Source organism: Equus asinus, chromosome 30 (assembly GCF_041296235.1).
Source record: "Equus asinus isolate D_3611 breed Donkey chromosome 30, EquAss-T2T_v2, whole genome shotgun sequence".
Lineage (NCBI taxonomy): Eukaryota > Metazoa > Chordata > Mammalia > Perissodactyla > Equidae > Equus > Equus asinus.
This window is the reverse complement of record NC_091819.1, coordinates 965,763-993,515: the sequence shown is the minus strand read 5'-3', so window position 1 is coordinate 993,515 and position 27,753 is coordinate 965,763. Positions and strand designations below refer to the sequence as shown.

Sequence of the window (27,753 nt, the reverse complement as noted above, 5' to 3'; positions counted from 1 at the left end):
CCTGCTCCCTGCTGACCCCAGGCTGTCTCCCAACGTGCAGTCAATGTGGGGAAGGGCTGTCAGTGCAGCTGTTGTGACAGCCCGTTGGGCCCTAACCAGAGGCTGCTGCCTGAGAGGAGGAGGGCAAGGAGCAGGCTGATGTTGCAAGGGCATGTGGATGAGCCTTCAGAGCCAGAGCTCAGGGAGAGAGGATGCCCCAGTGGGAGAACAGTGAGCATTGTTAGCAACAGCCCCAGTGGCTGCGGAACTCAGCACCCAGTAGGTTCTTCATAGAGATTATGCCCTTAAAGCAGAGTGGGAGACGCTCAGACGAGACATAGGGACAAACATCCCTGGAGCGCCGGCTCTCAGCCCAGGAGTCGAAGCCCAGAGGCCACCTCCCCTGTGTCTGTGACACATTCGTCTGAACATTTATGGCGCACCCCTGTTGTCTGGGGACCCCGCTAGGATGTGGGATACAGACAGAGAGGACTGAGAGTAAATCTGTGCCTTGAGGAAGCTCATTGTCATGCGGGTCGTTAGACACTAATCAGGATAGTTCACTTAGACAGGCGTAAGCAAATAATAAGGTGTGTTGTACGTTTATTAACTCAGGTAATTCTCACAGCTCTCGTGAGGCAAGCGCCACTATTATCGCTATGTCACAGATTGAAGGAGGCTGGGAGATGTCAAGTGGCGAGCAGCCACGCACAGCTAATTAGCGCCCAGCTGGGTTGGTAATAAAGGTGAGCACGGTGCTGGGCGCACGCAGAGCTCAGTGTGTGCCAAATGCTGTGGGCACAGGGGCCACCACGTCCGCTCTGCATGGGGCAGGCATCACGGAGGAGGTGACCCAGGGGCTCGTCTCCCAGGGGCTCGTCTCCCGGTTGCTCTAACTGCCCTTACCTGGCTGCAGAGATGGGTAACCCGAGCCCACACCGCAGACCGTGCAGAAGGGACGTCACTCCTTTGGCCTCTTCTCCGGCCGGGTGGGGACAGTCCTCCCGGGTCCGACCTAGAGGAACCCAGCGGCTTTGCCTTTTGCTGTTTCTTCTTCCCACAGGAAAACGCAAGCAGAACAAATCCCCTGGGCCCTTGGGTATCAGCCAGATTGCGCAGGGTGGGGTCTCCTCGTACCCTCCCCCTCCAGCTTGGGCTTCACCACCCTCAGCTCCCCAGCATCCCCCCCTTATCCAGCCTGTTCCTGGTCTCCATGGCAACACCACCTCACCAGCTCCCTTGGGTGGTCCGGTCGCCTCACAGGGTAAAGCTTTGAGAACATTTTCCTAATACACAGCCAGAAACTTCTCCTTCCCATGCCCAGGGCTGCCCCTCTCCCCTCCCTTTCCTCCCGTTAGCTTCGCCCCACTGGTCCTCTCCTGCCCCCCGTGACTGTGTCCACTGAGAGGACACACAGCCCCCCTGGAACCCCAAGGGCTGCTGGGAAGAAGCTTCAGAACGGGTTTGCAACCCATCCTCTCAATCCCCTTGCTGTTCGATGAGAGCAGCAGTTTGCAGGGTCCAGGGCAAAAGGAAAATGTGCTGTGTCTCCTCCACAAAGAATTCAGAATTTCCGAACGGCAAGAGCAGAGAGGTAAACAGTGCCAGGCCCTCCAGATGAGGGTCTGTGCAGCTGCACGGTCTCGTGCCCCCAGAGCCCGTCGGGAGAGCGGAAGTGGCTGTGTGTGGTGGTCGTGGGTGACGGCGTTGGAGCAGGGTTCAAGTTCAGGCATCAGGCATCCAACTCAGCCACAAGGCTGACCCCAGGCAGCGTCGCTGAGCTCCCTCTGCTCTTGTCTGGGGCCGAGAGACAGACAGACAGGAGGCCGGAGGTCAAAAGAGGGAACCAGGCTCACCCCAGGTCACACAGCCAAAGAGCGTTTTCCAATCAACAGGACGAGAATTGGGTGAGGTCATTCATTTCCCCCGAAGGGTTTCTGTCTTTCTAATCAGTGGATGCTTCGAGTAAGTTTCTGACTTTTAACTCTCCAACACTCTGATGTGCACGCGTCAGATACACACGTGCCCTCAGGCATGCCCAGCACCCCACGAGACATGCACACCCCGGAGCTCGTGTTTCCCAGTGCATGGCCCTCGTGAATGCACGTGAGCTCGTGCAGCGTCCACCAACCCCGGGCTCCCCGAGCACCATCGGCCCTCAGTGTCCCTGGGTCCAGCACAGCCCCAGTGTCTGAGCTGTGCTCTCTGGTTGACGAGGACAGCTGCCCTTCCAGGAGTGTCATGGCTCAGCACCACCGACTACCCAGGACAAGCCCCGTGTTCAGACGCGCTCCCCAAGACTCCAGCACGGCCTCCCCCGCGCAGGGCCCTTGGCCCTCCGGGGTCTATGGCATCAGTCAGAGGGTCTCAGCTTTGAAATCACCGCCGCGCCTCCCTTTCCAGCTCCGTGCACTCCTCCTCCTTCCAGTTTCCGTGGACCAGCCTCAGCGCTCTCCTTTTGTGAGAGGGCCAGGCCCGAGCCGGCTCCCCACCCCCCACCATTTGAAATCCACCCTGCTCAACCCCCCTGACGGGGCACTGCAGCTGGGCTGTGTGTTGTCTTGGGCAGGATGTGGGCGCAGGCTGGAGGTGCTGGCCCCCTCCTCCCCAGGGGAGAACAATGAGGCCGCGAGTCCGGGTGGCGGGGCGGAGGGGGGCCTGGAGCCACATCAGAGCGCTGAGGTGCGGCCCCCGGAGGCATGGCTGAGTGATGAGGCCTGAGTCACAGACCCGCGTGCTCCTTGAACTCCCGCTGTGCGCCTGTGGAGACACGTCCAAAAATGCACGGGGTAAACGTTTAGAGGTAATGGTTTCTGTGGCACCTCGCGCCTGCCTCCCTGCCTGGCTGAGGGTGGGTAGGCCCCCCAGGGGAGGCGTCCCATCACACCCAGGTCCCATGGCCTGGGCTTCTGTGCGCCTCACTGTACTTTCTCCCGCCACTGTCCAGCGTCCCCAGTATCTCTACATTTCCCCCGGAACCCTAGGCTAGTGGAGCCCAAAAGCATTCCCAGAACCAAACTTGGACTTGAAGTCTGTCAGCGAGCTCTCTTGGTTCTGCTCCCTAAACGGTGGCTGTCGGCACACCAGCTCTGCCCTCCTCGATGGGGCAGCCGGGATGGCCCGTCCATCTCCACGTGGAGCAGGGAGGGGGCTGTGGACAAGAACCAGCCACGAGTCCCATGTGCCACGTCCTCGGCTCAGCCCTCGTGGAAGGTCTTCCTTCCTCAGAGCACATGGCGTCTGGAGTCCAACCTTTATCACGGATGGAACGTTTGAGACTAAACAGTCTTTTTATAGACGGGACTGGGCTCCCAGTGCCCACCCAGCTCCCCCCCCCCCCCCGCCACTGTGGCCAGGCTGCCTGTCTGAGCACACACGGCAGCACGCTCATCTCTTTCTCAGGGCAAGGGAAACACTGAGGTTGAGAGGCGAGCGTGCATTCCTAGGGCGGAAGAAAGCCGTGGGAAGGCCTGGGGCTGCCAGCAGGGTGGCGTTCTGGTCTGGGCCACCTTGGTGCTCCCCGGGGAGCAGCTGGCAGAGGCGAGAAGCAGCTGTTGGAGTTTGAAATAGGGTGCAACCCAAATGTGTCAGGCGCTCATATAGTCTCAGACACCGCTGCTCACCAGGGCACAAACAGAAGAAGACGCCAACACAGAGCCAGACCAGCAGACTAGGGCACCAACCCTTGCCCACCTCCCCACAGGCCTGTGGGGCTGGGACACGTGCCTACAGGTCACTGAGGGACAGGTGGAAGGAAGAAAGCAAATATTTATCGTGCACGTACTGTCTGTTAGTCAGTCTGTAAGCATTTAATCCTTACAAGGACCCTGGGAGTTTAGTGTTATTCGTCCCATTTTTATGGATGAGGAAACCGAGGGTCTTAGTGGCTAAGAGCCTGAGGTCTTAAGGGCTCTCTTGGAGAGCCCAAGGTGGGGAGAGTTGACCTCAGGGCCTTTTGACCCCAAAGCTCTGCGTTCTTCCCTCTTTGTTTTCTTGAATGAAAATGGAGATAACAGTGGAACCTACCTTGGGGTTGTTGTGAGAGTCCAGTGGGGTTGTTTGGGAGAAGGTCAGTCGGTTCCTGGCTCAGGGGAGGCCTCTTGCCAGTGTCAGCTGTTACTGTTGTGACCATGCTGTGTGCGGGGCGTCTCTGAGCACAGTGACTAGAACCACCCACGGGGGCTCTCAGATGACGTGGGAAGGGGGGAAGGATCCAGGGAGGGGGTACTTTCACCAGGGGAGGTGACATCTGCTGTGGTGTGCCCAGAGGTCACGTCCTGCCGTTCTGCCATTGGAGAGAGGCAGAGGAAACAGAGTCAGGGACGCCAGCAGACCAGAGACAGGCGAGCTCAGAGGCAGGGGCTCCCCACTGGCTCTGGGGTTGAATCAAAGGCTGAGCCCGGTGGCCATTCCACGGATGATCACACCAGGGCATGCATCTTGGGGGAGCCTGCTCCATAGACCATGGCAGTGGTCCCTGTGCCTCAGTTTCCCCACTGGCAAAAAGAGAGCATGCGGTGTTATTGGGGTGGAGTGACCTCTCCCCTCCTGCTCTGAAGTTCTGGGACTTGCTCTCTGGCTCCTCCCCCAATGGGGAGGTCAGCGTCCTTCATAGCAGGGAGGGGTGTCCGGTGGAGGGAGGGAAGGGCCGGACGAGTTGGCGCTGGGGGAGAGAGAACACTCGTGTGGACCTGGAGGGCCTCGTCCCAGCCCGTTTCCCTCTCACAGAGAATGCAGCCGCTGGACTTGGAGTTAGGCCGGGGTGGCATGGGGTGCGTGGGAACCCTGGGGCTCTCTGCGGGGGTTTGGAGCTGACAGTGCGGGATGGGGCGAGGGCAGTCACAGCTCCTTCCCCTCCTCTCTCCGTGCAGAGACCTGAGCATGAACAACCTCACGGAGCTCCGGCCTGGCCTCTTCAGCCACCTGCGCTTCCTGGAGGAGCTGTGAGTAGATGCTTGGTGGGGAGCTGGGGCGGGGGCTGGATCCTGGGGGCTGGGCTGGAGCTGGCCTCTAATAGCAGTGAGAACCCGGGCTCCCAGGAGGAAGGTGGAGCTCAAAAGAAAGGGGCTCTGGACAGCAGGTGTCAGCCGAGACCTGGCCCAGGCGCGGACTCGGGGTGGTGCGTGGGGCCACGTCGCACAGGAACCCTAAGATTGAGCGTCTTTCCTCCCTGAAACCAGCTCCTCTTGGCAGCTCCCCCTTTCTGTCAGGGCTCTCGCCTCTCTTTGGGGGTCATCTTTGACCTGGTCTCATCCCCCGTCTCCAGTCACTGGCCACTTCCCAAGTCCTGGTGATTTTCTCTCTGAAATGTCTCCCATCTCCATCCCTTCTTCTCTGTTCCCACTGTGCCCTAGACACCCCCCACCTCCAGGGGCTGCGCCAGCCTCCTAGCCGACAGGTCCTCCTCTCTAATGTGCTCTGCACATCTTCAGGGGGCATCTCAGCAGCTCAAGAGCCTTCCGTGGCTCCCGTAGCCTGAAGGATCTGCACCTAAGACCCTCCCTCACCCGGCCCCGACCTGGCTGGCCACCTCTGCTCCAGCGAGGCCAGTCCTGTTGGCCACCCCTGGTTCCCCTCCTGCATGTGAACAGATGTCCCTCAACCTGGCACGCCCACCCCCTTCCCTCCACTCAGACACATCCTTTCTCTATCAGCGCCAAGCACAAGGCCCGCCTCCTCCTCTCAGTGCCCCTGGTTAATCCCTTCCCAGGGCAGCCGCTCTCAGCCTGGAATCCTCAAGTCTGGCCTTATGCTCCCGTGTGCTCCTGGATCAGTCCTCCCCTGGGTCAGAGGGCCGGTCACTCTGCTCCCAGCCCTGACTTCCATCCCAGCCCTGTTATTCTTGCTCTAGCACCACCGCCCGTCCTGGGGGCCCTATCAAGCTTTGCTTACACTGCGCCAGCTGTGGGCTCCCTGGAAACACTCACAGTCCCACCTGTTTTCTGGGCCCCACGACTCCCCAACAGATCTCCCCATTGGGACCCTAGACAGCGCTCCCCAAGGGAGCAGTGAGCCTGCCTCCGCAGTGGTGACCATTCTACCGCCCCCAGGGCTGGGCTTTCCAGACCTGGCACTTACAGGGCCACGAGGTGCTCCAGGGGCAAACAAGACAACAGAGCTGTCTGCTCCCTCCAAGCTGCAGGGGAGGCTGTAGAGGCGTGAGGCAGCCAGGCGGACACAGGCAGGGCGGCAAGGAGCTTTCCCGGGGGAGGGAGTTCTTGCAGGCGGTGACAGAGAGAGATTCAGCGGAGGGGCTTTTGCATGGAGGTGACACGGCTGGGGCGGGAGTGGGCTCGGGAGCTGGGGCAGGTGCAGGGAGGGCTGCTCATCCACCCTTTCCACGGGAGGGGTGGCCCCATCTAAAGGACCCCCGTGGCAGATGCCGCATCCAAAACCCACGCTTGGAGGCCTCAGATGCCGTCACGTCTTTTCACATGGTTGTTTTCTTAAACAATAAATGAGACTCCAGTAAAGACACTCTTACTAGAGAGAGCGCTTTACAGAATAGCTTCTGAGGCACTTCAGCACAGCCTCCCTGTGAGGCCCTCTCGGTAAGAATCGAGCCCGGACACAGCGTCGTGGGGGACGCTGCAGACCCCAGAGTGCCTCCAGTGGAGCTCTGCTCCATCAGGTGTTTGCATGAAGTGCATTTTGTTGAATTTGCTCCATTTAGAATCGGTGATCGCCCGTGACAGATGGGGACAGGCTCTATCATCCGAGTGTTAGACGGAGCCTGACTCTCCGTTCTCTGAGCCCCCTGAGAGTGAGGGTCAGCGGTGTGGTTCGGGCGTGGGGGATGCAGACACACCCTGTCTGTATCCACCCTCCCCTGGTGACGGGGCAGGACGCAGCCCGGGAGCTGGGGCAGGAAACCCTGGTGGGCAGAGGGGACGTGGCACTGAGGAACTCACGTGAGCCCCACGTTAGTCAGATTTGGTGAGGACACCAAACTGTGCCAGCGCCTGGCCCTGTGACCCTTAGGGGAAGTGTCGAGACCTCTCCGAGCCTCAGTTTCCTCATTGGGAATCTGGGGATAAAGTAGGTGCTTAGAACTGCAAGATGATGGGTGTGAAGTCCTGAAAACATCTCGATAAATGGTACCGGTCACCTCATCCTCCTCCTCTCTGAGTCCCAGGACACTGCCCACGAGAGGCCGCCCCCTGTGGTCCCTGACCTCATCCCTGCCCTCTTCTCCGATTCACAGGCGTCTCTCTGGGAACCACCTCTCACAGATCCCGGGACAAGCCTTCTCCGGTCTCCACAGCCTGAAAATCCTGTAAGCGTGAGTTGCCCCATTTTACAGAGAGGCGGCCTTGGGAGAGGGGGGACCCCGAAGCCTGTGGCCCGAGTCTCAGCGTGATGCTGAGTGTTTCCTTCTCTTCACTTTTCATTTTGATCATTTCCGCTTCTTCGCTTTCACCTTGTCTGTGCCAGGCTCTGATTTGTGAGCCAGCGTTTAACCGGCCCCGAGCCGCGTGACAGCCTGCAGGCCAGGGGAGGGAAGCGTCTCTGGGTTTTGTGATGTGAGGGAGGACCACGGCGTGGGTCTTCGTGGGCTGAGTTCAGGGGCAGACCCAGCGAGCCTCAGACCTCTCAGGCCAGAGAGGGACGAGACCGTTTCTGGAGATTCTTGACCCCAGAGGAATCCATTCTTCCTCTCGACCCAACCTTGGTGTCTGTGGCACTGAGGCCCCCTTCTCGCTGTCAACATACCTCCTCCTCAGTTTTCCGGCTTCTTTGTCCCAGCTTCGACCTTTGAAGGATAGGCAAGTGGGAATTAGAGAGAACTCTGTGTTATTTCACGCAGCGGCCCCTCGCCCGTTATAGAGAAGGGAAAGCAGAGATGCCATCTCCTTCTACCCTGATCCACAGCCCACCTCGTCCACACAAGACCCCACGTGTTCCTCTGATGAGCGAGGGTGGAAGGAGCTGGGGGAGGTGGGTGCACAGGGTCTGAGGGGGTAGGAAAATGGGGATCTTGGGGCTGACCCTGGAATGATAGAATGAGCATTTGGAACTTCCCCAAAGTGGGAGCCATTCCCCAGCTCTGCTGCCCCCTCAGCCCTGACTGGACCTGCAGGTCTTCTTTGTATGGTTGAACAGGTTGTTTACTGCACAAGACCCTCTGGTTGAGTGGTGAGGAGAGGCTGAAATCCAGTCCTGTGCCTGGCTTGGGTCTGCCTCCAGCGAGAAACGAGCATATTTTTCTGGTTTCCTGAAAGTTGTGTATGGGCTGGCGGTGGCCCTGCCCCCTCGGTCAACAGCCCGTGGTCCACATGGAAGCACTTCCTCCTTTTTCCACGTTGTCATCTCTGGCACCCTCGGCCTCTCTCTCCATCTGCCTCTGAGTCTCTGAGTCCAGGGCTCTCTGGTGTCTCCTCCGTCCTGACTCTCTGCTCTGCCCTTGGGTCCTCCTGTCTGTCTGCAGCCTCAGTGTCCTCGTGCCTCCCGCCTTCCTCTTCTCCGTCTCCGACCTTTGCTCACTCTCTCTCTGCCCCTCTGTCCCGGCCCCTGGGGTCTCCTTCTTCCTGCCCTTCTCGCGTCTGTCTCACTCCTAGTCTGCGTCACTGGCCGGGGTGGGGAGGCATCTGAAGCGGGCGCGGGGCGGGTGGCCTGCTTGGTGCTGTGTCTGTGCCCAGCGGCAGGCTCGGGCCTGCGGTGGGATTAAAGAGCGCGCTCCGTTTGCGGGGCCTTCAGAAGACGTGAGACTCGCGTCCCGTCCTGCGACCTCTGCTTCCAGATGAGCCTCTTCCTTCTTCTCCGCCTGCATCGGGCGGTGAATCAAAACCTCGCAGAAACCGCCCCCTCCCGCCCCCTTCTGCAAACGGCACCCTTGGCTCAGTGCGCCAGGGCCGAGGGCAGCCGCACTGTCCTCTCCAGCTCTAGCGTGGAACCCCGCTTTGCCCCATCCTGGAAGACCCCTGACCTCCGGAGCCTTCGTGTCAGTTCTTGGCCTGAGGAGCCCCGAGCTCAGGATGAGTTGAGTGGTCTTGGGGAACGGATCCTCCTCCTCAACGCTTCAAGCAGGTGGTCTGCCTGGTCTGGCCGCAGGTACTTTCTGACATCGGAGGTCCGTTTGTCCTGCTGTGTGTCCCGCCCTTGCTCGTTTTCAGACCTGCAAGAAAAACGGTGCGGTGAAGCCCACCGTTGTGTTGCAATCCCTTTGAGCCTGGAGAATGTCCTCTGCTCCCGTCTTCTCAGGTCTGGACTCTCATCTGAGCCACATCTTCCGTCCTCTGAGGCCTGGCCACCCCTGCGGGACTCTCTGCTTCCCTCCTTCCCTCCCAGAGGCAGAGGACAAAGAAGGGGATTCCCGCTCTGGTCCTCTCCTAGTGACCATGCAGAGCCCCTCCCTCTGTCCTTCCCACTCCAGCCCCCCATCTCACCGGGGGGCATTGTGACTCTTGGGGTCCTCTCCTTCCTCTGCTGGTCCCCAAGTCTTCAGCCCCGCAGGCTGGAACAGGGAGAGTCACCAGGGGAGTCAGCCCCGAAGTCTGGGGCTAGGGCAGTTGGCCCCGCAGGGAGTGTCAGCGTCACGCCTTTCCTGGAGCCTGTCGGTGGGAATGTGTGTTGTGCAGGGTCGTGAAGGCCCCTGCCTGGCTCCACCATCGGAGCCGCCACCGTGTCTGCTTCCTGGGTGTGTGGGAAAATGCCTGGGCCTCTGAGGGCACCTGCTTTGTGTGTCCTTTCTGGGGGGGCAGCTGTGGCCAGAGGCCCTGCATCCTGACCCACAGCCTGGAGGTGGAGCTGGCCCGTGGGGAGGCGGGAAGCCCTAAATGGCTCCTGCCTCATGCTGGAGGGAGAAGAAGCAGGCGTCCGTGGCCAGGAGTGTGTGCGTGAGAGCGTGAGTGTGTGATTGTGCATGTGTGAGCGTGAAAGTGTGTGAGTGCATCTGTGTCTGAGCGAGTGTCTGTGTGAGTGTGCAAGTAAGTGTGAAAGTCTGTGTCTGAGTTTGTGTGTGTGTGTGAGTGCATGTGTGAGAGTGAAAGTGTGAGAGAGTGTCTATGTGAGTGTGTTGTCTGTATGAGTGTGAAGGTGTGTGTGTCTCTGTGTGTGAGCAAGTGTCTGTGTGTGTGAAAGTCTGTGTCTGACTTACACACGTGTGTATGTATGAGTGTGAAAGTGAGTGTGTGAAAGTGTGTGTCTGAGTGTGAAAGTGTGAGTGAGTGTGTCCAAGTGAGTGTGTCTTGGAGTGCATGTGCAAGTGAGCGTCTGTGTGAATCTGTGCCCGTGTGAGTGAATGTGTCTGTGTGAGTGTCCGCAGCCCCTCTTCCTCACAGGCTTCCTTCCCACAGCTGTCCTCCCAGGGAGCTTTGCCAGGCATGGCCCCTGCCCCCACCCCTGCACCTGTCCTCTTGGCCTCGTCCCATCTAGAAAAACTGCCGTTGGGCCTCAGTCGCCCCTCTCCAGACCCGGATCTGGGAAGCAGGGGCTGACAGTTCCAGGACGTGCCTCCCCCCGTGTCCCCAAGAGGCTGGAGGGAGATTTCCCAAGGCACCGCTCCTGGCCTGAGCCCAGAGCCCCTGGGAGTCTGTGGTTTGGGGCTCCCAGCCCGGGCCCTCTTGGTGAAGATGTGCTCTGGGGCACGCTGGCTGCTTCCCAGGCTGGGCCGCTCCCTGCTGAAGTTCTGGCTGGGGGAGGGAGGGAGTGTCTCGGGGCCCCATCCCTGGGGACGTCCCCCGGTGCTGGCCACCGGCAGGGCCCTCTTCACACTGGATTGAGGGGTCTTAGGTAGACACCGACTGTCTCCATTCTCCGCCTGGCTGGACAGTGGCCATGCCTGGCCCGGGGTCAGGGCTCCCACGGCATTGATGGAGTGAACTGACCTGAGGAGGAGAGACCATGAGTCGTTTGGGGTGCTTGACTCTCCCTGTGCCTCCCTGCCTGGATAAGGCTTTGAGCCGTTAGTCTCCAGGGGGCAGGGCCTGCCGCCCCCATCCCATCCAGGGACAGGAGGCCGGGAGTGGGTCTCGCGGCAGCAGAAAGACCTGGGGCCACACTCGGGACCTCAGCAGACCTCAGAGCAGATGTCAAGGAGGACACTGAGACTCCGTCTCGCTGGGCCTCAGGTTTTCTCACTTTTAAAATGGGGATGTTGGAATAAATTTCCCAACATTGTTAGCGGCAGAAACCTAAAAGAAAAACACCTTGTGGAGAAGGTGTGACACAAAACAGATGGGGGGGGGCCGTCTCTGCTACAGTGACAAGAGGATAGGAGGACCCCAGGCTCTGCTCACCCCCCACCCCGATGATCCGGGGCACCGCCACAGCACCAAGGGAAGGGCCCCTGGAAACCACTGGTGGGTCACTCTCCAGAACCTTCTGACTGTAACGCTCGTGGTTCCTGCCTCTAACCGCCTCTCGGGCCCGAGAGCTGTTCCCCAGCGCACGCTTCCGGGGCAAAGAGGGGCCGGTGCCGAGGACAGACTTGCACAAGACTGACGGCTCACAGTGGGGTCATCGTGGAGCTTGAGAAACGAGTATTCCCCACCCAGAGATTCTGCCCAGCATTTAATTGGGCTGCAGCGTGAAAATCGTCCCAGGTGACTCTAACGTGCAGCCAGGCTTGCGGACCACCGAGTCAGCAGCCTCTGCCTCACTGGGCGGAACCAGGAAAACGTGCTCACAGCAGCCCCGGCCCGGGGGCCGGACTCAGGTCCTAGTCTTGATTTCACCATTAATTTGTTTTGTAACTCAGGGCGGGTCACCTCCCCTCTCTGTGCCTCGAGCTCCTCATTTGTGAAACCACGGGCTGCTCCCTCTAAGGTGCTGCCAGCTCCTATGACCCAGTTGTACTTCAATGAGGGAGCGATGGCCGGGAAACAGGCCCGGCCAGGGAGGGAAACAGGCCAGGTCTGAAGCCAGCTGCCACACTGACCTGCAGCTTAGTGGGTTTCGATTTCACGAAAGAAAGGGCTTTCTGTTGACCGGACGGTCTGGCGTGGGATGAGCTGTCTGGGGAGGCACTGAGCTCCCTGACACTAGGAGGAAGATGAGAGCCCGGTGAAGATGATGCAGCCTCTGTGTGGGAGATGCTGAGACGTGGAGCATCCTTGCTGTGCAATTTGGAGACCTTAAAGGTCTTTCTGGGTCTAGGATTGGACAGAGGGAAGGGTAGGGGGATCTGAGGAAGGCACGGGGTGCAGATCCATGGCGATGCTCCGGGAGGCAGAGTTCTTCCTGTGGAGTGACTGGATGCATCCTTGGGGCCCTGGAGGGTGGGCCCCGCGAGGCACGAGCAGCCTGTGTCCCCCCTTCTTGCCTGACCATCATTTCTCTGCGTCCTTGCTCCAAGCATCCTGAGGCGTCTGGGTGGGAATCCAGGCGGCCTCCTGAGGACCCCCAAGTAAGGAAGTTCCCACCCTTCATGAGAGAGAGGTCAGGATGGCCGAGGATAGACGTACTGCCCGGGCAGAGGGCAGGAGAGGTCCTGGATCGCTGAGGGACCCTGGTGTGTCTCCTGGCACCTGGTCCCGTGAAAGGACCAGGGAGGGAGTGGAGGCCCCGTGGGCGGAGGGGGCTTACTCAGGTCACCCAGGAAGTTGTGAAATGAGACCGGATATTGACAATGATGATTAACACTATCAGCTGATGTATTCTTGGGTCTTCCCTGTGTGTGGGACACCGCGTAAATGCTTCACAGGGGTGTTTGGTTTGACCCAGATAGACGGTCATCACCTTGTCATTACCCCCAGTTTACAGATGGGGAGACCAAGACCCATGGAGACTCGCTAGCTGGCACACTGGCACACAGCTGGAAAGAGGCTGGTCTTAGGGCGCAGACCCAGGGCCGTCTGACCTCAGAGCCTGCAGCACTTTAAGGAGGCCCGAGAGACGCAGGTCTAAATTCCACTTGCGAAGCAAGACTGTCCTCGAGAAGGTCCCTCCAGGTCGTGTGGAGCCTGGCGTGAGGGGCCAGTGGAGGCCAAGACCTCTGGGAGCGCATCGTGTGCAGGCGGGGGCCCTTCCTCCAGGCGGCCCTGGCCTGGCTCCAGGGCAGGGGCAGGCAGGACCCACCCCGAGGCCCCAGTTCTCCACAGCCCGGGAGTCTCTGTCTCCCACCCCTTCCTCGGCTGGGCTCCACAAGGCTCCTCCCAGACCCCCGGGAGCCCTGTGTCTTCTGATGCTGTGGTTTGCTTCACATTTGGGACTCCCATGTGTCCATAAAAGGCCATGACAGGTGCGACTCCAACCCGGACAGTCACTGGGAGGATCAGAAACCAACCAGGCGCGTCACACGCCCCCAGCGCCCTCTGGCCCCCGGCGCGTCCTGAGTCATGATGGAGGCCCTGCGGTGTGAGGTCGGGGTCCGGCCTCTGGGCCCCCGGCCTCTGGCATGAGTCTGAGTTAACACGTGTGACGTTCTAAGGGCACATTAGCCATTGCTGTGATTAAACCTAGAGATGGGGAAAAGAGCCACTCCGCCCGCAGCATAGTGCTGCTACCTGAGGAGTGGGGAGCAGGATGCGAGTCTGCTCTGAGCCTCCATGGACAACACACCTTAAAGGGGGATGAACGGCAAGCCTGGCGCGTGGCGGGACTCAGCGCACATTCACCCCTCCCAGGCCTGTAACCGTGGCCCCTCTCTGTGCTGTGCGTGGCCCCTCTCTGTGCTGTGCGTGGCCCCTCTCTGTGCTGTGCGTGGCCCCTCTCTGTGCTGTGCGTGGCCCCTCTCTGTGCTGTGCGTGGCCCCTCTCTGTGCTGTGTGTGGCCCTCTCTGTGCTGTGCGTGGCCCTCTCTGTGCTGTGCGTGGCCCCTCTCTGTGCTGTGCGTGGCCCCTCTCTGTGCTGTGCGTGGCCCCTCTCTGTGCTGTGCGTGGCCCCTCTCTGTGCTGTGCGTGGCCCCTCTCTGTGCTGTGTGTGGCCCCTCTCTGTGCTGTGTGTGGCCCTCTCTGTGCTGTGCGTGGCCCGGATGCATGAGGATGAGAAGCTGCCCGGTGGCCGAGAGGGCTGTGCTCGCTCTGCCTGGGGCAGGGCCACTTCCTTCCTGCCTGCTCCCCCACCATCTCCTGAACCCCCACAGGGCTGCGCCTGTGCCCCCTTCTCCTGGTTCCTGGGCCCGGGTCTAGATCCCACAGATGGAGAGGGTCAGAGGGCAGCTGCTCCCTGGGGCTTCCCTCCGTCTTCGCCTTAGAACCAGGCAGTCAGGGTGCTTGCCCAGGGCCGCTGTCCTCGGGGACTGCCTGTGCTCTGGAGTGCTTTCCTCAAAGTTTCTAAGGCCTGCTCTGATGCCTGGGGTCAGCTGGGGTCAGCAGGGCCACCTGGAGGGGCTCCCCAGACCCCCCTCCTCCTCTTCTGTGCTCTCTTCCCCTCTCCCCTGCAACCCGAGTTGCTCCGGGTCTCCTGCGTTTGGGGTCATCCCGGGCACCTGTGGCTGGGCCAGTTCCAGGACAGCAGCCTGCTGAGTGGATCGTGTCCACTGGCTGGCGTGTCACTCCCTTCGTGAGGTCGTGTGAGGCTGGGCTGTTGCCGTGGTGTGGCACGCTGATCCGGGGTGCCTAGGATTGTTTCCAGAGACAGGCACTCCACAAAACCTATTTGCCCGGGGTCCTGCCACCTCGGGGGGTCTTGCCCTCATGCACATACTCCCCTTCCCCAAAGACAGCGTCAGCCTCTCAGCTGCACAGATGGGGAAACTGAGGCCCAGGGAGAAAAACCTACTCTCCCCACGTTCTTTCTGCCCAAATGCGATAGAAGCGCCTGTGGTCTGACTTCCGGCCCCGCTGCTTCCCAGAACATCTTCTCTGCTTCTTCTCCATGGTCCTCTCCGGGCTGCCTCCCCCAGAAGCCCTCCTGAGCCCTCTGCCAGCCCCGCGTGCAACCACAATGCGTGGACAGCCTCTGAACCCCCATGAACAGGGCAGGGCTGGACCAGGACTCTCACCGGGGCTCTGAAGCCGGGACGAGAGGGAGGGGCCTGGGTGGGGCAGGTTTGAGGGAGGAGGCCCCAGCCCTGCGGGTCCTTCAAGCCCTCCTTCCCTTACAGGATGCTGCAGAACAACGAGCTGGCAGGAGTGCCCGCCGAGGCGCTGGGGGAGCTGAGGAGCCTGCAGTCTCTGTGAGTCACTCGAGGGCTGGGCGGGCCGGGGAGCCGGCTTCCTGGGGCCTGAGTCACTGTCCAGCCCCCCGCCTCGCTTTCCCTCCTCTCTGCGGCCCCTTCTCTTGCTCCATGTTCCAGACAGCGTGTCGCTCCAGGCTTTGGTTTCTTTGGGTTTTCTGTTGTCGTCATTGTGTGTGTGTGTACACTCGTGTGTGTTTTCCGGGGAAGGAAGGACCCAAAGCAGCTGTCCCCCGCCCCCCAGGAAGAGAATGGGACCTCCCTAGCTGGGGCCACCCTGGCAGCGGTCCTGGGGTGTCTGGCTTTCTGCCACGGAGCCTGGGGCGGGGGCTGGGAAGCGTCAGAAGGGGCAGTCTGCTCCACCTGCGCTGCTGGCCCCCAAGGCTTGGTCGGGGGGCAGCTAGGCTCAGAGACGCATTTCCACTCCTTAGGGCCCACTGGCCCCCCTGACAGAGGTGTCCCTCCGAGGAGCACTGTAGTTCCCATCCTGCCCAGCAGGGGCGTCGTGCAAGCAAGACGGAGCCCAGGGCGGGAGGGACAGGTGCTCAGCGCGGCTGTGTGATCCTCGGGCTGGGGGCTGGGTTTTAGCCACACAGTGCTCATCACGGGCCTGGAACCTAGGAGGTGCCTAATATGTGTCTGCTGAACCAACCGAATTTTCAGGTACTGAATTTTCAGAATTTTCAGAATTTTCAGCATTTTCTGATGGGAGAGTAAATAGATATTTTGGGAGAAAGCAAAGTTGGGAGACGGGACTGGGCATGATATCTAGCCAGTGGGGGACACTGAGGCACAGCACTCCACGGGTCAGGACAGAGGCCTCTGGTCTCCTCGGCCTGTGGGTCCTGCTGTGGTCCCTGGCCGTCCAGGGATGTGGAAGTCGGACAACTCTGACTGTCCTGATTCTCCTTGGGTGGAAGGAGCAAGGAGGTGGGAAGGGTGGCCTCCTCCCCAGACCCACATTCAGGCCCCATTCCACTTTGAACAGAGGCCCAGCCATGGGGGCCAGCTGGCTGCGCACGCCCACCCTCGCTCAGGGCTTTCCAACCTGTCCCTCCCCTCCCGCGTGTGTGTCTGCACCCCATGCTCCCGGCTGCCCCACTCGCCCCAGTGGCAGACCGGCCCCCAGCACTGCTCGTCTCTCCCCTTCCTGCCCTCTGTCGCTACAGACGCTGGGCCCTGGTCTCAGCCACCTCCTGTCCCCCTACCCAGAGTCACCCCTGAACAGGGCGTGGCAACCCCGCATGCCCCTAGAGGCCAACGTGGGAAGATGGAAGGCCATGAAGCCCGTGTCGCCCCACCACTCGTTTGTCAGGGCTCCAGCAAAGCAGGGGCAGCCACCAGGAACGGGGGCAGAGTGTGACATGGCCTCCTAAGCATCGAAGGGGTCCACACAGCGGAAAACGGGCTGTCGCAGGACTGTTCGCACTTATTGTGAGGTTAAGTTTTTTAATTTTGAGTCACGTCTTCTGTGCGCTCAGGGGTTCCGAAGGTCTTGTCACCCCCACTGGGCATTGTCCCTGCACTTTCTGAGAGGTCGGGCTCCTGTGCGGGGAGAAGCAGGTAATTACCTTCTCCTGCAGCCCTGTGGCTCCCTGCCGCCCGCGGGTCAGGGCAGGGACGGGCCGCCGGGCTGGGAGGTGGAAACCTCGCATCACATCCCGGCTCTGACTCTGACCACGGAGTCCTGTACCTTCTCTGTGTCTCAGTTTCTCTGCCATCGAGTTGGGGATAGTCGTCTTCCCTGCCTATCTCACAGGGCTGTCGTGAAGATCAAGTAGGCAGTAAACTTGCGTGGGGTTTGAAGAAGGAGACTCCACACGTCTGACTAGTCATCCATCCATTCATTTTGCGCGTATTTTTGAGGCATCGCTGGGGAGGGAAAACCCGAGTTGCAACTTGAAGGGTTAGCGTCAGTCAACTGAAGAGGCAGGGAAGGGCGTTTCAGGCTGAGGGAACAGCACCTGCAAAGACACGGGGATAAGAGGGAACGGAGTGGGTTCTAGAGAATTTGCAAGGAGGCGAGCTTGGCTGGACTTGAGCATGTTGGGGGACTGGTGGGAGGGGCAGTGGTGGAGAGAGATCTGAAATCAGCACAAGATAATGCCCAACAAGTAGGCATGAGCCTTGCTAAGGGTTTGGACTTTAAGCTTAAGACGCTGGGGAGCCATAGTCGGATTTGTAGCAGGAAAGCAATGTGATAGAGCCTGCACCATTGAAAACTTACTTTGGCAGCAGTTACAGAGGACACCCTGAGGTGGGGGCCAGTGAGGGTGCTCGTAGACCAAGGGACTGTGACAGCCGTCGAGGGAAGGGCAGACGCAGGGCAAAAGGGAAAGGGGACAGACTAGAAATACCAAGAAGCCATGTCCTCAGGACTCTGGCTTAGCTCTCAGCCTCTTCATGTGTCACCTGTAAGGCCTGGGAGTTGCCTAGCCTCTGTGCTCCTGTTTCTTTGTTAGTAGCATGCAGGTGGTGACAGTGTCTGTGTCCCTCCGCAGGACAGAGCGAAATGAGCTAATACGCCTGAAAGACTGAGGGTGGCGCCTTTCGTCGCTGCTCCATCATCATTATGGGCAGCAGTGGTGACCGGTGCGGGGTTGAGGGAGAGCAGGAGGCACGGGGACAGGCAGTTCTCCAGCTTCAGCCTCTGGGGGGACGGAGAGGCCGGTCCCCGGGAGCCTGGCAGGTGGAAAGAGTTCGGTAGGGACGTAAGTGAATGCAAACCCTCTCTCGGGAGGGACGGGGACGGGAGCCGTGCTGGGGTCCCTTCTGGATGTGCTGAGTTTGAGGTGTCTGCAGCCGGCGTGGCCGAGCATCTGGGACAAAGTGGAAGGCTAGTCACTCCACCCTTAGGACATCGGTGTGTGTGTGTGCGTGCATGTGTGTGCGTGTCAGGGAGAAGAGCAGGGTGCATGACCCGGCGTGAAGGTTCTGTTTGCAGGTGTTGCATCCTGAGCTCTGGGGAGCTGGGACCTCAAGGCGAGGCTCTGTCCTTCCTCGTTCAGGTCCCTCCAGTTTCGTGACAGTAAAGCCAGGCCCAAGTTGCTGGGCCGACAGGAGAGGCTGGGAGCAAATGGCAATGCTTCGAGCACCCCGTATGCCAGCACCCCGTGAGATGTTTGACATAGATCTGATTTTGTCCTCACAAAAACCTCTTTAATAACTGCCACCTCCACTGCCAAGTGAGGGAACAGGGATCAGAGCCAGGGACTGGGGAAGGCAGGGTGACCGTGCCGTGCTGCTGTCCCTTTCTGTCACGGCCACAAGGGAAGCCTCTTTTGATGGCCAGCCTTGGGCGGCCCCCCTCCTACCCGACAAGTCCCAGCCAATAGAAATCTCCTCCTTCCTGTTGGAAGTCAGTAGATCAGGGGAGTACAGTACAGGGACCCATCCCTGCCCATGCCCCTCCTGGGGCCGGGCTATCCTCCCCAGAGCAGACCAGGCCCGCCTCGGGGTTCAGGTCCCTGGAGGAGGCTGTTCCTCGCCTCCGAGAGGGAGGGTCGTGCACATATGTCCCTGGCAGCTCAGTGCAGTTTCCGTCCATGGTCCACTTCCCACCAGCCGTCCAGATACTGGGGCCATCGGAAGTGGGTCTGGGTGAGTCGGCGGCGGGGCTGGGGCCCAGGTACCCAGTTGGACATGGCACACGAGACTTTTGGCTTCACACCTGGGTGGGCAGAGCCCAGCCCCACAGCAGCCCCCCCTGTGTACACTTGCTCCCTCCCCGACGACGTGGGAGGGAGAGGATGGCAGTGCCAGACGTGTCACGGCAGGCTTGAGCCAAGGCCAAGAGAAACCATGGGAAGCCAGCAGAGCCTGGGGGAAAATAGAAACGGGGGGCGGGGGAGGCAGGGCGAGCAGGGGAGAATGTGGAAAAGAGAAAACTGCTCAGAGACACCTCAGGACTGGGCCGGGCGGGCCGGGAGGCTCAGGCTGGCTGGTCCCAGAAAGGACAGTGGCGGGAATAAAGGAGAAGACAGAACAAGAGCCCAGTCGTGGACGGCCTGCGGAAGGCTGCAGGAAACAGACCACAGGGCACCGAGCTGGGGAACGAATGAGGAGCAGCGCGAGACCCCCAGCAGAAACCAGAGTTAGCGGCCCCACCACCCTCTCAGCAGAGCCGCCCATCTCCAGCACGCCGGCTGCCTGCCGTGGCGAGGACACGAGAAGTGAGGGTGGGGGGACATGTGCAGGTGCCCGTGTGCATGGGAAGGAGCTGGGCTGGGGGCGGGGGGCCGGGCAGAATGCTGAGCACAATCTCATGTCTCGCTTGACCCGCACTCCCTGCGAGGGAGCTCCCCCCATTCTCGCTTCACAGACCTGCGAGGGAGCTCCCACCATTCTCGCTTCACAGACCGGGCGACTAAAGCCCGGGAAATGCAAGCGACCGGCCCAAGACCGGGCTGCAGCTGCAGGACGTAAGCAAGCGGGCGTTCTCCTTTAGCTCTGATTCCGGAGGCCCCTGCTCTGAACCTCTGTCCCTCGGTGCCACGTCTAAGCTACAATGCTTTAGGGTCCAGAGACCTGATCCAAGGCCTGGCTGTGTCAGTGACTGGCTGTGTGGCCCTGGGAAGTCACCTACCCTCTCTGAGCCTGATGTTCCCCATCTCTAAACGGGAGAGTCCGATGAGGTGATTGGCAGGCAGGAGTCCCAAGAGGATGTCATGCCGTAGAGACACAAGGACTTCCTCACGGGGTTGCTGGCTTGTTCCAGAACAGCTCACGACTGCTGTGTGCCTGCTCTTTCTGGGTCCTTGTTCTCTGTGCACTGGAGAGTGTCCTCCTTGAACGGCTCCAGTGTCCAGGAGTCTGTGAGGTGGATGAGGAGCAAATAGCCTCAGCTCCTCCAGGAGGAAAGGGCTACCTCCCCAGCCCAGTGCCTGAGGGTCTGCGAGGACCAGGATTGGGGCTCTTCCCAGGAGAGCTTAAGGCAAAGGCCCTCTGACCAGACCAGCCCCCTCATTCCACATCTCTGACCCCCCTCCAGTGGACAGTCGTTCCCCCAGACTCAGGACCAGAATAATAATAACGAGCTCTTCGATGGTGCTTTCCACACTTGGGGGCTTGCTCTCACTGTCTCACAGTCCTGCTGTGGGGGGCTTCCTGCCAGCAGTCTCATCACCCCATTTTGTAGACGAGCAAACCGAGCACAGAGGGGAGACGTGACTGGGTGGAAGTTACACAGCTAGCAGGTGGAGAGCCAGACTCAGAGCCCATGTGACCTGGCTCAGTCCACGCACATAACACGGGCCATCCTGCGGGGCCTGGATGCGTGTGACGGGCCCTGGGCAATGGGCCATTGGTGGGGCTCTGGGGACCAGGGCATTTCCAGAGCACCTGCCCCCAGGGATTGTGCTCTCCGCTGGGGGTGCTCGAGGGTCCCGGGCTGCCTGCTCCTGCCCTGACCCCGGGGCTTCTGGAGGGGAGTGGAGCTCACTTGAGGCTGCTGTAACAAAGGACTGTGGACTGGGTGGCTTATAAACAACAGAAATTTATTTCTAGTGGCTCTAGAGGCTCTAGAGGCTGGAAGTCTGAGATCAGGGCGCCAATGCGGTCCAGTTCAGGTGAGAGCCCTCTTCCGAGTTGTAGCCAGTGGACTTCCCGCTGTACTCACACCTGGGGGACAGCAGAGACAGGGAGCTAGCTGTCCCCTGACTTCTGTGAGGGCACTGATCCCATTCGTGAGAGCTCCACCCTCGTGTCCTTGTTTAACCCTATTCACCTCCCAAAGGCCTCACCTCCTCATACCATCACCTTGGGGGGTAGGGTTTCAATATAGGAACTGGGGGGCACACAAACATTCAGTCCACAACAAGGGGACAATGTCGGTCACCTGGGGGCCAGGGGCTGCTCACACTTCAACATCAGCATTGATCCCTAGAGACCCTTGGCCTTGAGCAGAGCCTTCGAAGACCCCTTGAGATAGGGCGTGAGGCTGGTTGTGCCTCATAACCATGGGCTCGTGAAGAGCACGAAGACATTTCTGGGAGCTTTTCACCAGAAACAGCTCTTCTCTTACCCCTGTAAGGAGTAGCTCCTGCATTTATGGGCCATTTTACGGGCAGACCTGAGACAGGAGGCCCCCAGCCCCGAGATTCCCTGTGGGTTAGGGATGGAGCCAGGGCTGGACTAAGGAGGGGCTTCTGTGGTAAGGCCAGAAGAGTCCGCTCGCTCGTGGCTCACCTCGCCTCACAGCCTCCTTGAAGCAGGTCTTCAAGAGGCCCCAGTGGGAGGCCCGGTGATTTCAAGAGAAGGAGCCAGTTGCCCGTGGGACTGGGGAGTTTTCTCTGATCTCCTGGGCACCGAGGGAAGGAGGAAGACATTGTGGGGGGTGGGGAAGGTGCCTTTGGGGGAGAGAATGGACTAAGACAGTCACAGATAAAACTCCAGGCTAGTGCCTCTCAAAGTGTGGTCCCTGGACCGGCAGCCCAGCATCGCTTGGGAACCTGTTAGAGATGCACGTTCTCAGGCCCCACCCCGGACCTGCTGGCACAGAAACTCTGCGGGTGGGACCATCAGTCTGAGTTTACAGGTACTGCAGGGGATTCTGATGCACTGAAGATGAAGAACCAATCATGGAAAAAAGGCACATCTTAGCTTCCCAGGGCTGCCACAGAAATCCCCACAAGCTGGGTAGCTTAACAGAAGTTCGTTCCCTCACAGCTCTGCAGGCCAGAAGTCCTAAATCAAGGTGTTGCCAGGGCTTCCTTCCTCCTTCCTTGCCTCTTCCAGCTTCCATTGGCAGCTAGCATTCCTGGTGGCTGCATCACTCCGGTCTCTGCCTTCCATCTTCACATAGACTTCTCTTCTCTTTGTGTCTCTCTGTGGCCTCTTATAAGGACACCTGTCATTGGATTTAGAGCCCACCCAGTTAATCCAGGTGATCTTATCTCAAGAGACTTAATTATGTCTGCAAAGACCCTTTTTCCCAATAAGGTCCCGTTCACAAGTTCTGGGAGTTGGGACAATGACATCTCTTTTCAGGAGCCACCATTCACCTACTACAAGGGGCAGGACGATAGCAGAGGAGGGAGAGAAAGCCTGGGTCTTATAGGAGAGTGCGTGGGGGTGAAAAGCAGAGGCTTGAGTCAGAGAGAAAGAGGAGGCTTGGCGAGATCAGTGGCCAGTGAGCCAGCTGTGCTACAGGGAAGGCATCTGGCAAAGAAAGGCTGGTGGGAGGAGGGAGCAAGGAGGCCCTGAGGTCTGAGCCGCTCTGACTAAGGCCCCATCTCGAAGATGCTCAGAAGGCGGTGGAGAAGCCCCCAGCTACTCCGAGCTCTTCCGGTGTCCAGTGAATGTTGTCAGTACCACCCAACTTGCCTGCCAACCAGATAGGGCCCTGAGGCCCAGCCACGCTGTGGGGCCCGGCTCAGGGGTCCCCAGGGACGCACGAGGTGGCAGATGCCTCCCTGGCGTGGCTATTTCGGGCTCCATGATTATATGCTGCTGCATTTGGATCTCCCAAGGTTCCGGGAGTTGATTACTACATGCGTCTAGGGCAGAGGCTGCTCTGAGGTAGGTGGGTGGGTGGCACGCGGGCAGCCCCCTTCGTATGATGAAGGTCTGAACATGGATAATTTGGCTCCTGGAGATACTAGGAGAGTGTCCGTGGTGGGCTGGGCCCTGGAATCCTGTGGAGGTTCTTCCAGCCATAAATGCTGGTCTGGGATACAGTTGGCCCAAGCTGGGCCACCCAGGAGCTGGGTGGTGCCTCGGCCCCTCAGGGAACACCTCAGTCCAGACTTGTGGATCTCCTCAGGCCTTCTGCCCCCCTGAACCCCATGGAGCTCCTGCAGGCCTAGGCCTGAGAGATCTGAGGGAGGCAGGAGCACCCAGGGTGGGGGAGCTGATAACTCAGATTTGGTTCAGGTACACATGACCCCCAGGCAGAGCCAAGAGGTGGGGCGACCTCCTCCCCATGGGGAGAGGACAGAAGCAAGTTTCCTCCTCCCTGAATGAATGTCCCTTCCAGAGCAGCTGATGTCAGTGCAGAGCCCTGGCCTGGGTTTGGGATGTGTCTGGAGGAGATCCAACCACTTGTGTCCATCCATCCAAGCATCCATGCATCCATGTAACCATCCATCCATCCATCATCCATCCATCCATCCATCCATCCACACATCCATCCATGCTTCCATTCATCCATCCATCACCCATCCATCTGTCATCCATCCATCCATCATCCAACCATCCACACATCCATCCATCCATCCATCAACCATCGATCTACACATCCATCCATCCATCATCCATCCATCCCCACATCTATCCATCCACACATCCATCCACACATCCCTCCATCCATCATCCATCTATCCTTCCATCATCCATCATCCATCCATCATCCATCATCCATCCATCATCCATCTGTCCACACATCCATCCAACCATCATCCATCCATCCACACATCCATGCATGCTTCCATCCATCCATCCACACATCCATCCATCCAACCATTGGTTGGTTTGTTCAAGCCCTGCTGTGTGCCTGAAATGCTTGACAGAGGAGTTACTGAGATCAATAAGAAAACAAGGCCCTGCCTTTCAGTGGCCCGTGGTTTCATGTGGGAATGTCACACACACCCAGACCCTTGTCTTCACTCCTCTCCTCCCATACACTACGGACTTCGCCTTCTGAGACAGAAAAGTCAGAGCAAGTGAAAGTGATGTGAAATTAGCATATAAAAGCTAAAAGGGAGTTGACAAAAATGATGAGAACCAGGTGCAGCCCAGTGTGTGTGTAATAAGAATCGTACTGGCGGTTAATGTTTGTTGAATACTTACTATGGTACCAAGCTCTAGCTAATGCTTAGCAGATATCATCTTTATTCCTTGCAATGAATCTCTGAGGGAGGTATCTTGATCCCCGTTTTACAGATGAGGAAATGAAGGCTTAGGGAGTTGATCACAGAAGTGGCGAATGGCTCATCTGACTTGAAGGCCCATGGGTGTGAAGTCCGCCTCACGACGCTCGGGAAGCATACAGACAGCATATTCCCAGGCCCTTTCTCAAAACTCCTGAGTAGGAATCTTGAGAGCTGTGGCCCAGGATTCCAGTTAGAAAAAAAGTCCTCCTTGGTGATATCTGATACAGAGCCAGACGTGGGAGCCGCTGCTCTGGTCCTTGCTCCTCAAAGTGCGGTTCATGGACCAGCAGCATCAGCGTCCCATGGGAGGAGGGCAGACTTTCCAGCTCCGCTCTGGACCTAGGGATTCGGAATCTGCATTTTAACAAGACCCGACCGTCTACTTTCTGGGCAGTTAGCATGCAATTAAAATTTCAGAATCACTGTTCTTTCGTCCCAGAGCTTCTGGACACCCTCCTGTCTCTCGAACCCTCAGTTAAGATGGGTAGCAATCATTATCGGCTTTCCGTGCCCCCTGCCACCAGACCCAGGGGCTTTCTCTGCAAAGTGCTCAGGCCTTCAAAGCCCTTTTTATGCCCACGCAGTCACTTGCACACATGGGATGGAAACTTGAGGCTTGTATTGGTTTGGTTGGGGACCTGCCTGGGGGCAATGCGATGTACCAGCTGACCTCTTTGAGGATGCAGGTGGAGACAGAGGTCAGACGGGGAGAGTTCCGCAGCTGTCTATAACCACGGGGTGGGAAAGAGGCTCCACCAGTTCTTCTGAAAGCCCCTCAGAGTCACACTCCCCTCATCGGCTTCTGTCCCACTGAAGGCCTGGAGTCGTCCGCAGAGGCGGGGAGGGAAGGCGCGGATCACAGTGTGTGCCTGCAGCTAGCCTTCGGCTGGCCGCCCCCTGTTCCCCCTTCCCCAGCCCGCAGCCCTCCTGGTGGGAGAGGACGGGATGGAGGCTGGGAAAGTGTGATCTTTTTCAAGAGTCTGCGTAATTTTCCACCGTTTATGAGGTTTTTGAGCCCAGGTGGCGGCCAGCCGCTTGCCGGAACGGGGAAATCCACTCACCCGCCGCAAGAGGCGGCCAGCGCACCAGCTCCGGCTCCGGCCGCCAGCAGAAGCCACGTGGGTGGAGGCTGCCCACCGCAGACCACAGGACCCTAGAATACCAAGGGCTGGGGGTCACCCAGTCCAGCTGCCTCCTCTACAGGTGAGGGAGCCATGCAGCAGAGTAGGGGGGTGACGTTCCCAGGGTCATCCAGCGAGTTAGTGGCAGTGCTGTGGCTCCCTCGGCTGGAGGCCAGGCCTGCAGGTGCCTTTTCCCTCTGAACAGGGACCATCTATTTAAAGCCTCTGTGACCAGTTCAACCAGATGGCTGTTAGCTCGGTTGTTCTGGAACAGACTCCACCCCAGGACTCTTGCCAAGGTGACTTTCCTCCCTCGTTAGCCCCAACACCTGCTTTTGGACTTGGAGCCAACTCCTTCCCTGCCAGCCCTTCAACAGAACAGCCCCAGCGAGGCCTGGTCTGGAGCCGCTGTGGACCCTCGGAGGGCATGCGCGGTGGGGAGGGAGGAGAGATGTCCCCCACGTTTGGTGGGGTGGCGACAGTTGAAGGACTGCTGAGCCTTGTCCCGGGAGCCCACAGACAGGAGATCACCATCCACACCTCGGAAAGCAATCTCTCCCAAGGAAAAGGGGCAGGTCTGGCCCCCCAAGCTCTCAGTGCCTCCCCATGTCTCCTGGAGAAATTCACTCGTTCTCAGGGTGTCCTGCCTTGATGGACTTCAGAGTGGGGAACGCAGCACCTTCTGGTGACCTTAGCCCCATCCCTCTCCTCAGAGCCAAAGCAGTTTGGGACAAGACTGGGGGAGAAGATGAGAGAAGGCAGGAGACGGAAGGGAGGGAAAGCAGGAGGGGACTTGCTTTGGTCACCTCCCTCGATAGACAGCACGCCAGGCGCCTTCCACAGGCGGCATCCATTCAGCAGCAGGACCACCAACCAGCACGGCACCTCTGCCCCAGCGCCCTCCAGCTGCCACCTTGTCTCTCCTCCCTTCAAGGTCCACACCAGTTGCCTCCATTCTTCACCTCCAGTCTGGCTTCTGTGGCTCTGTCCGGCCACCAGACACTTCTGACCAAGGCCCTCGTTGGACCTCGCTGCACCCACTCCCACAGGCTCCTGTCTTCTGTGATCTCATCACATGGAGCCATGGCGTTGACCACTCTCCTGGAAGTCCTCTCTGCCTGTAGCTTCTGTGCTCTGGACCCGGCCTGGTTCTCTCCCCACCCTCTCTCCACTCCTCCATCTTCTCTGTAGGCTCCTCTCCTCTGCCCGTCCTGTAAATGACAGGATTCTTTGGGGCTCTCTCCTTGCCTCTCTGCTCCGTCTACTCTTCAATTTCTTCCGGGGCAGCTTCTTCTCTGCCTGTGGACCAGTTCCCACCCCTGTGCTGGTGGCTCCCCCAGACTACAGCTCCAGCCTACATGGTGCAATGAGCTGCCTGTTGGAATCTCCACTTAATGACCCACCAGTCGTTTCCCCAAATGACCATCATCTTCCCTCCCGTGAATATTCCTTCTCCAGCATTCTCTGTCTCAAGAAATGGTTCCCTAATCCAGAACCTTGGCTGTGGTCCTTGATTATCTCTCACCACTCCCACGTCCCATCTGTCAAGTCCCAGAGACTGTGCATCCTGATTCCTCTGGAGTCAACCCTCTTCCCTTTCTCCCTGGTGACCACTCTCGTCTGCCCACCATTGTCCCCTGCCCGGGTTGCTGCAACGGCCCCCCAGCTGGGCCTGCTTCCATTCTGAACTTACCTCCATCTTTTCCCACATTGCAGTCGTGTGGGTCTTAGCACACAAATCTTATCCTGCCACTCCCCTACTTAAAACTTTTCAGGGGCTCTCAATGCCCTGGAGACAAAGCCCAGCTCCTTGGGGAAGCTCCAAGAGGGGCTGTCTGGCCCCCTTCTCTCACTCCTTCCCTGTCCCCTGATGCTGTAGGCAGACTAAGCTGCCCGCAGCTCTCTTGTTCCTGCTCTGTGCTGCCCCCTCTGCCTGGAGTGCTCACTCTGTTTCTCCTTCTCTCCCCTACCTACCTCCTCCTCATCCTTCAGGTCTCAGCTCAAATGTCTCGTCCTGCAGGAGGCTCTCTCCGACCCCACGTTCATTCAGGGCCCCTGCGATGCCCTCACAGAGCAGCCCATGGTCTACCTCCACGAGCCCCCTGTTTCCTGTTGTCTCTTCCCTCTACACCCTGAGTTCACTTCTTTAATTCAGGGTTCCCCACACCCAGTACAGCGCCTGGCACAGACTAGGTGCCGAGTGGTCTCTGCTGGTAAATGAATCAATTAATGAATGAGGAGACAGGGTCAGAAGTTACGTAATTTGCCCGATAGCACACGATATGTGAGAAGGGGGTGGGGGTCGGGATTTAAGCTCAGATGTGTCCGATGCTCAGGTCTGTGCTCCCACGGCCACTTTCTGCCTCCCACCTTCCTCTGATGCTTTCTGACCGCATCCGAGAAGTTCTGAGACAGGAGGGAACTCGAGGGGAGGAGGGCCCTTTCTGCCCTCCACTGGAGGGGAGGCGGGGGACCAGGAGGGGCTTCAGAAGGGAGGGAGGGCGTGAAAGTGGCCCCCGGGGTTTAAAGTGAGAGGAGCACAGCTCAGGGCCTAACACAGACATTGCTGCAGCTTCTGGCTGGGAGGGGGCGCCCTGTGCTGTGTGTTTGCAGAGAGAAGGCGTGAGGGCGGCTGTGGGCCTCCGCCAGATGATGGTGTGGGGTTGGGGTCTGCACGTTAGTCTGTGTATCAGCTGAAATAAGACAGAAGGGGGAAATCGTGCAGT

General features: G+C 59.2%; 1 protein-coding gene across 3 annotated transcripts in view; it reads left to right on the top strand.

The window, feature by feature from the left end:
• LGR6 (leucine rich repeat containing G protein-coupled receptor 6) overlaps nt 1-27,753 on the top strand; it is a 107,076-nt gene that overhangs the window by 20,791 nt on the left and 58,532 nt on the right. For all 3 annotated transcript variants that reach the window (XM_044762853.2, XM_014843182.3, XM_070501547.1), the window contains exons 2-4: nt 4,851-4,922; nt 7,184-7,255; nt 14,965-15,036. In XM_044762853.2, the coding sequence (XP_044618788.2) occupies nt 4,851-4,922; nt 7,184-7,255; nt 14,965-15,036 (216 nt within the window). The remainder of the gene's footprint in view (nt 1-4,850; nt 4,923-7,183; nt 7,256-14,964; nt 15,037-27,753) is intronic.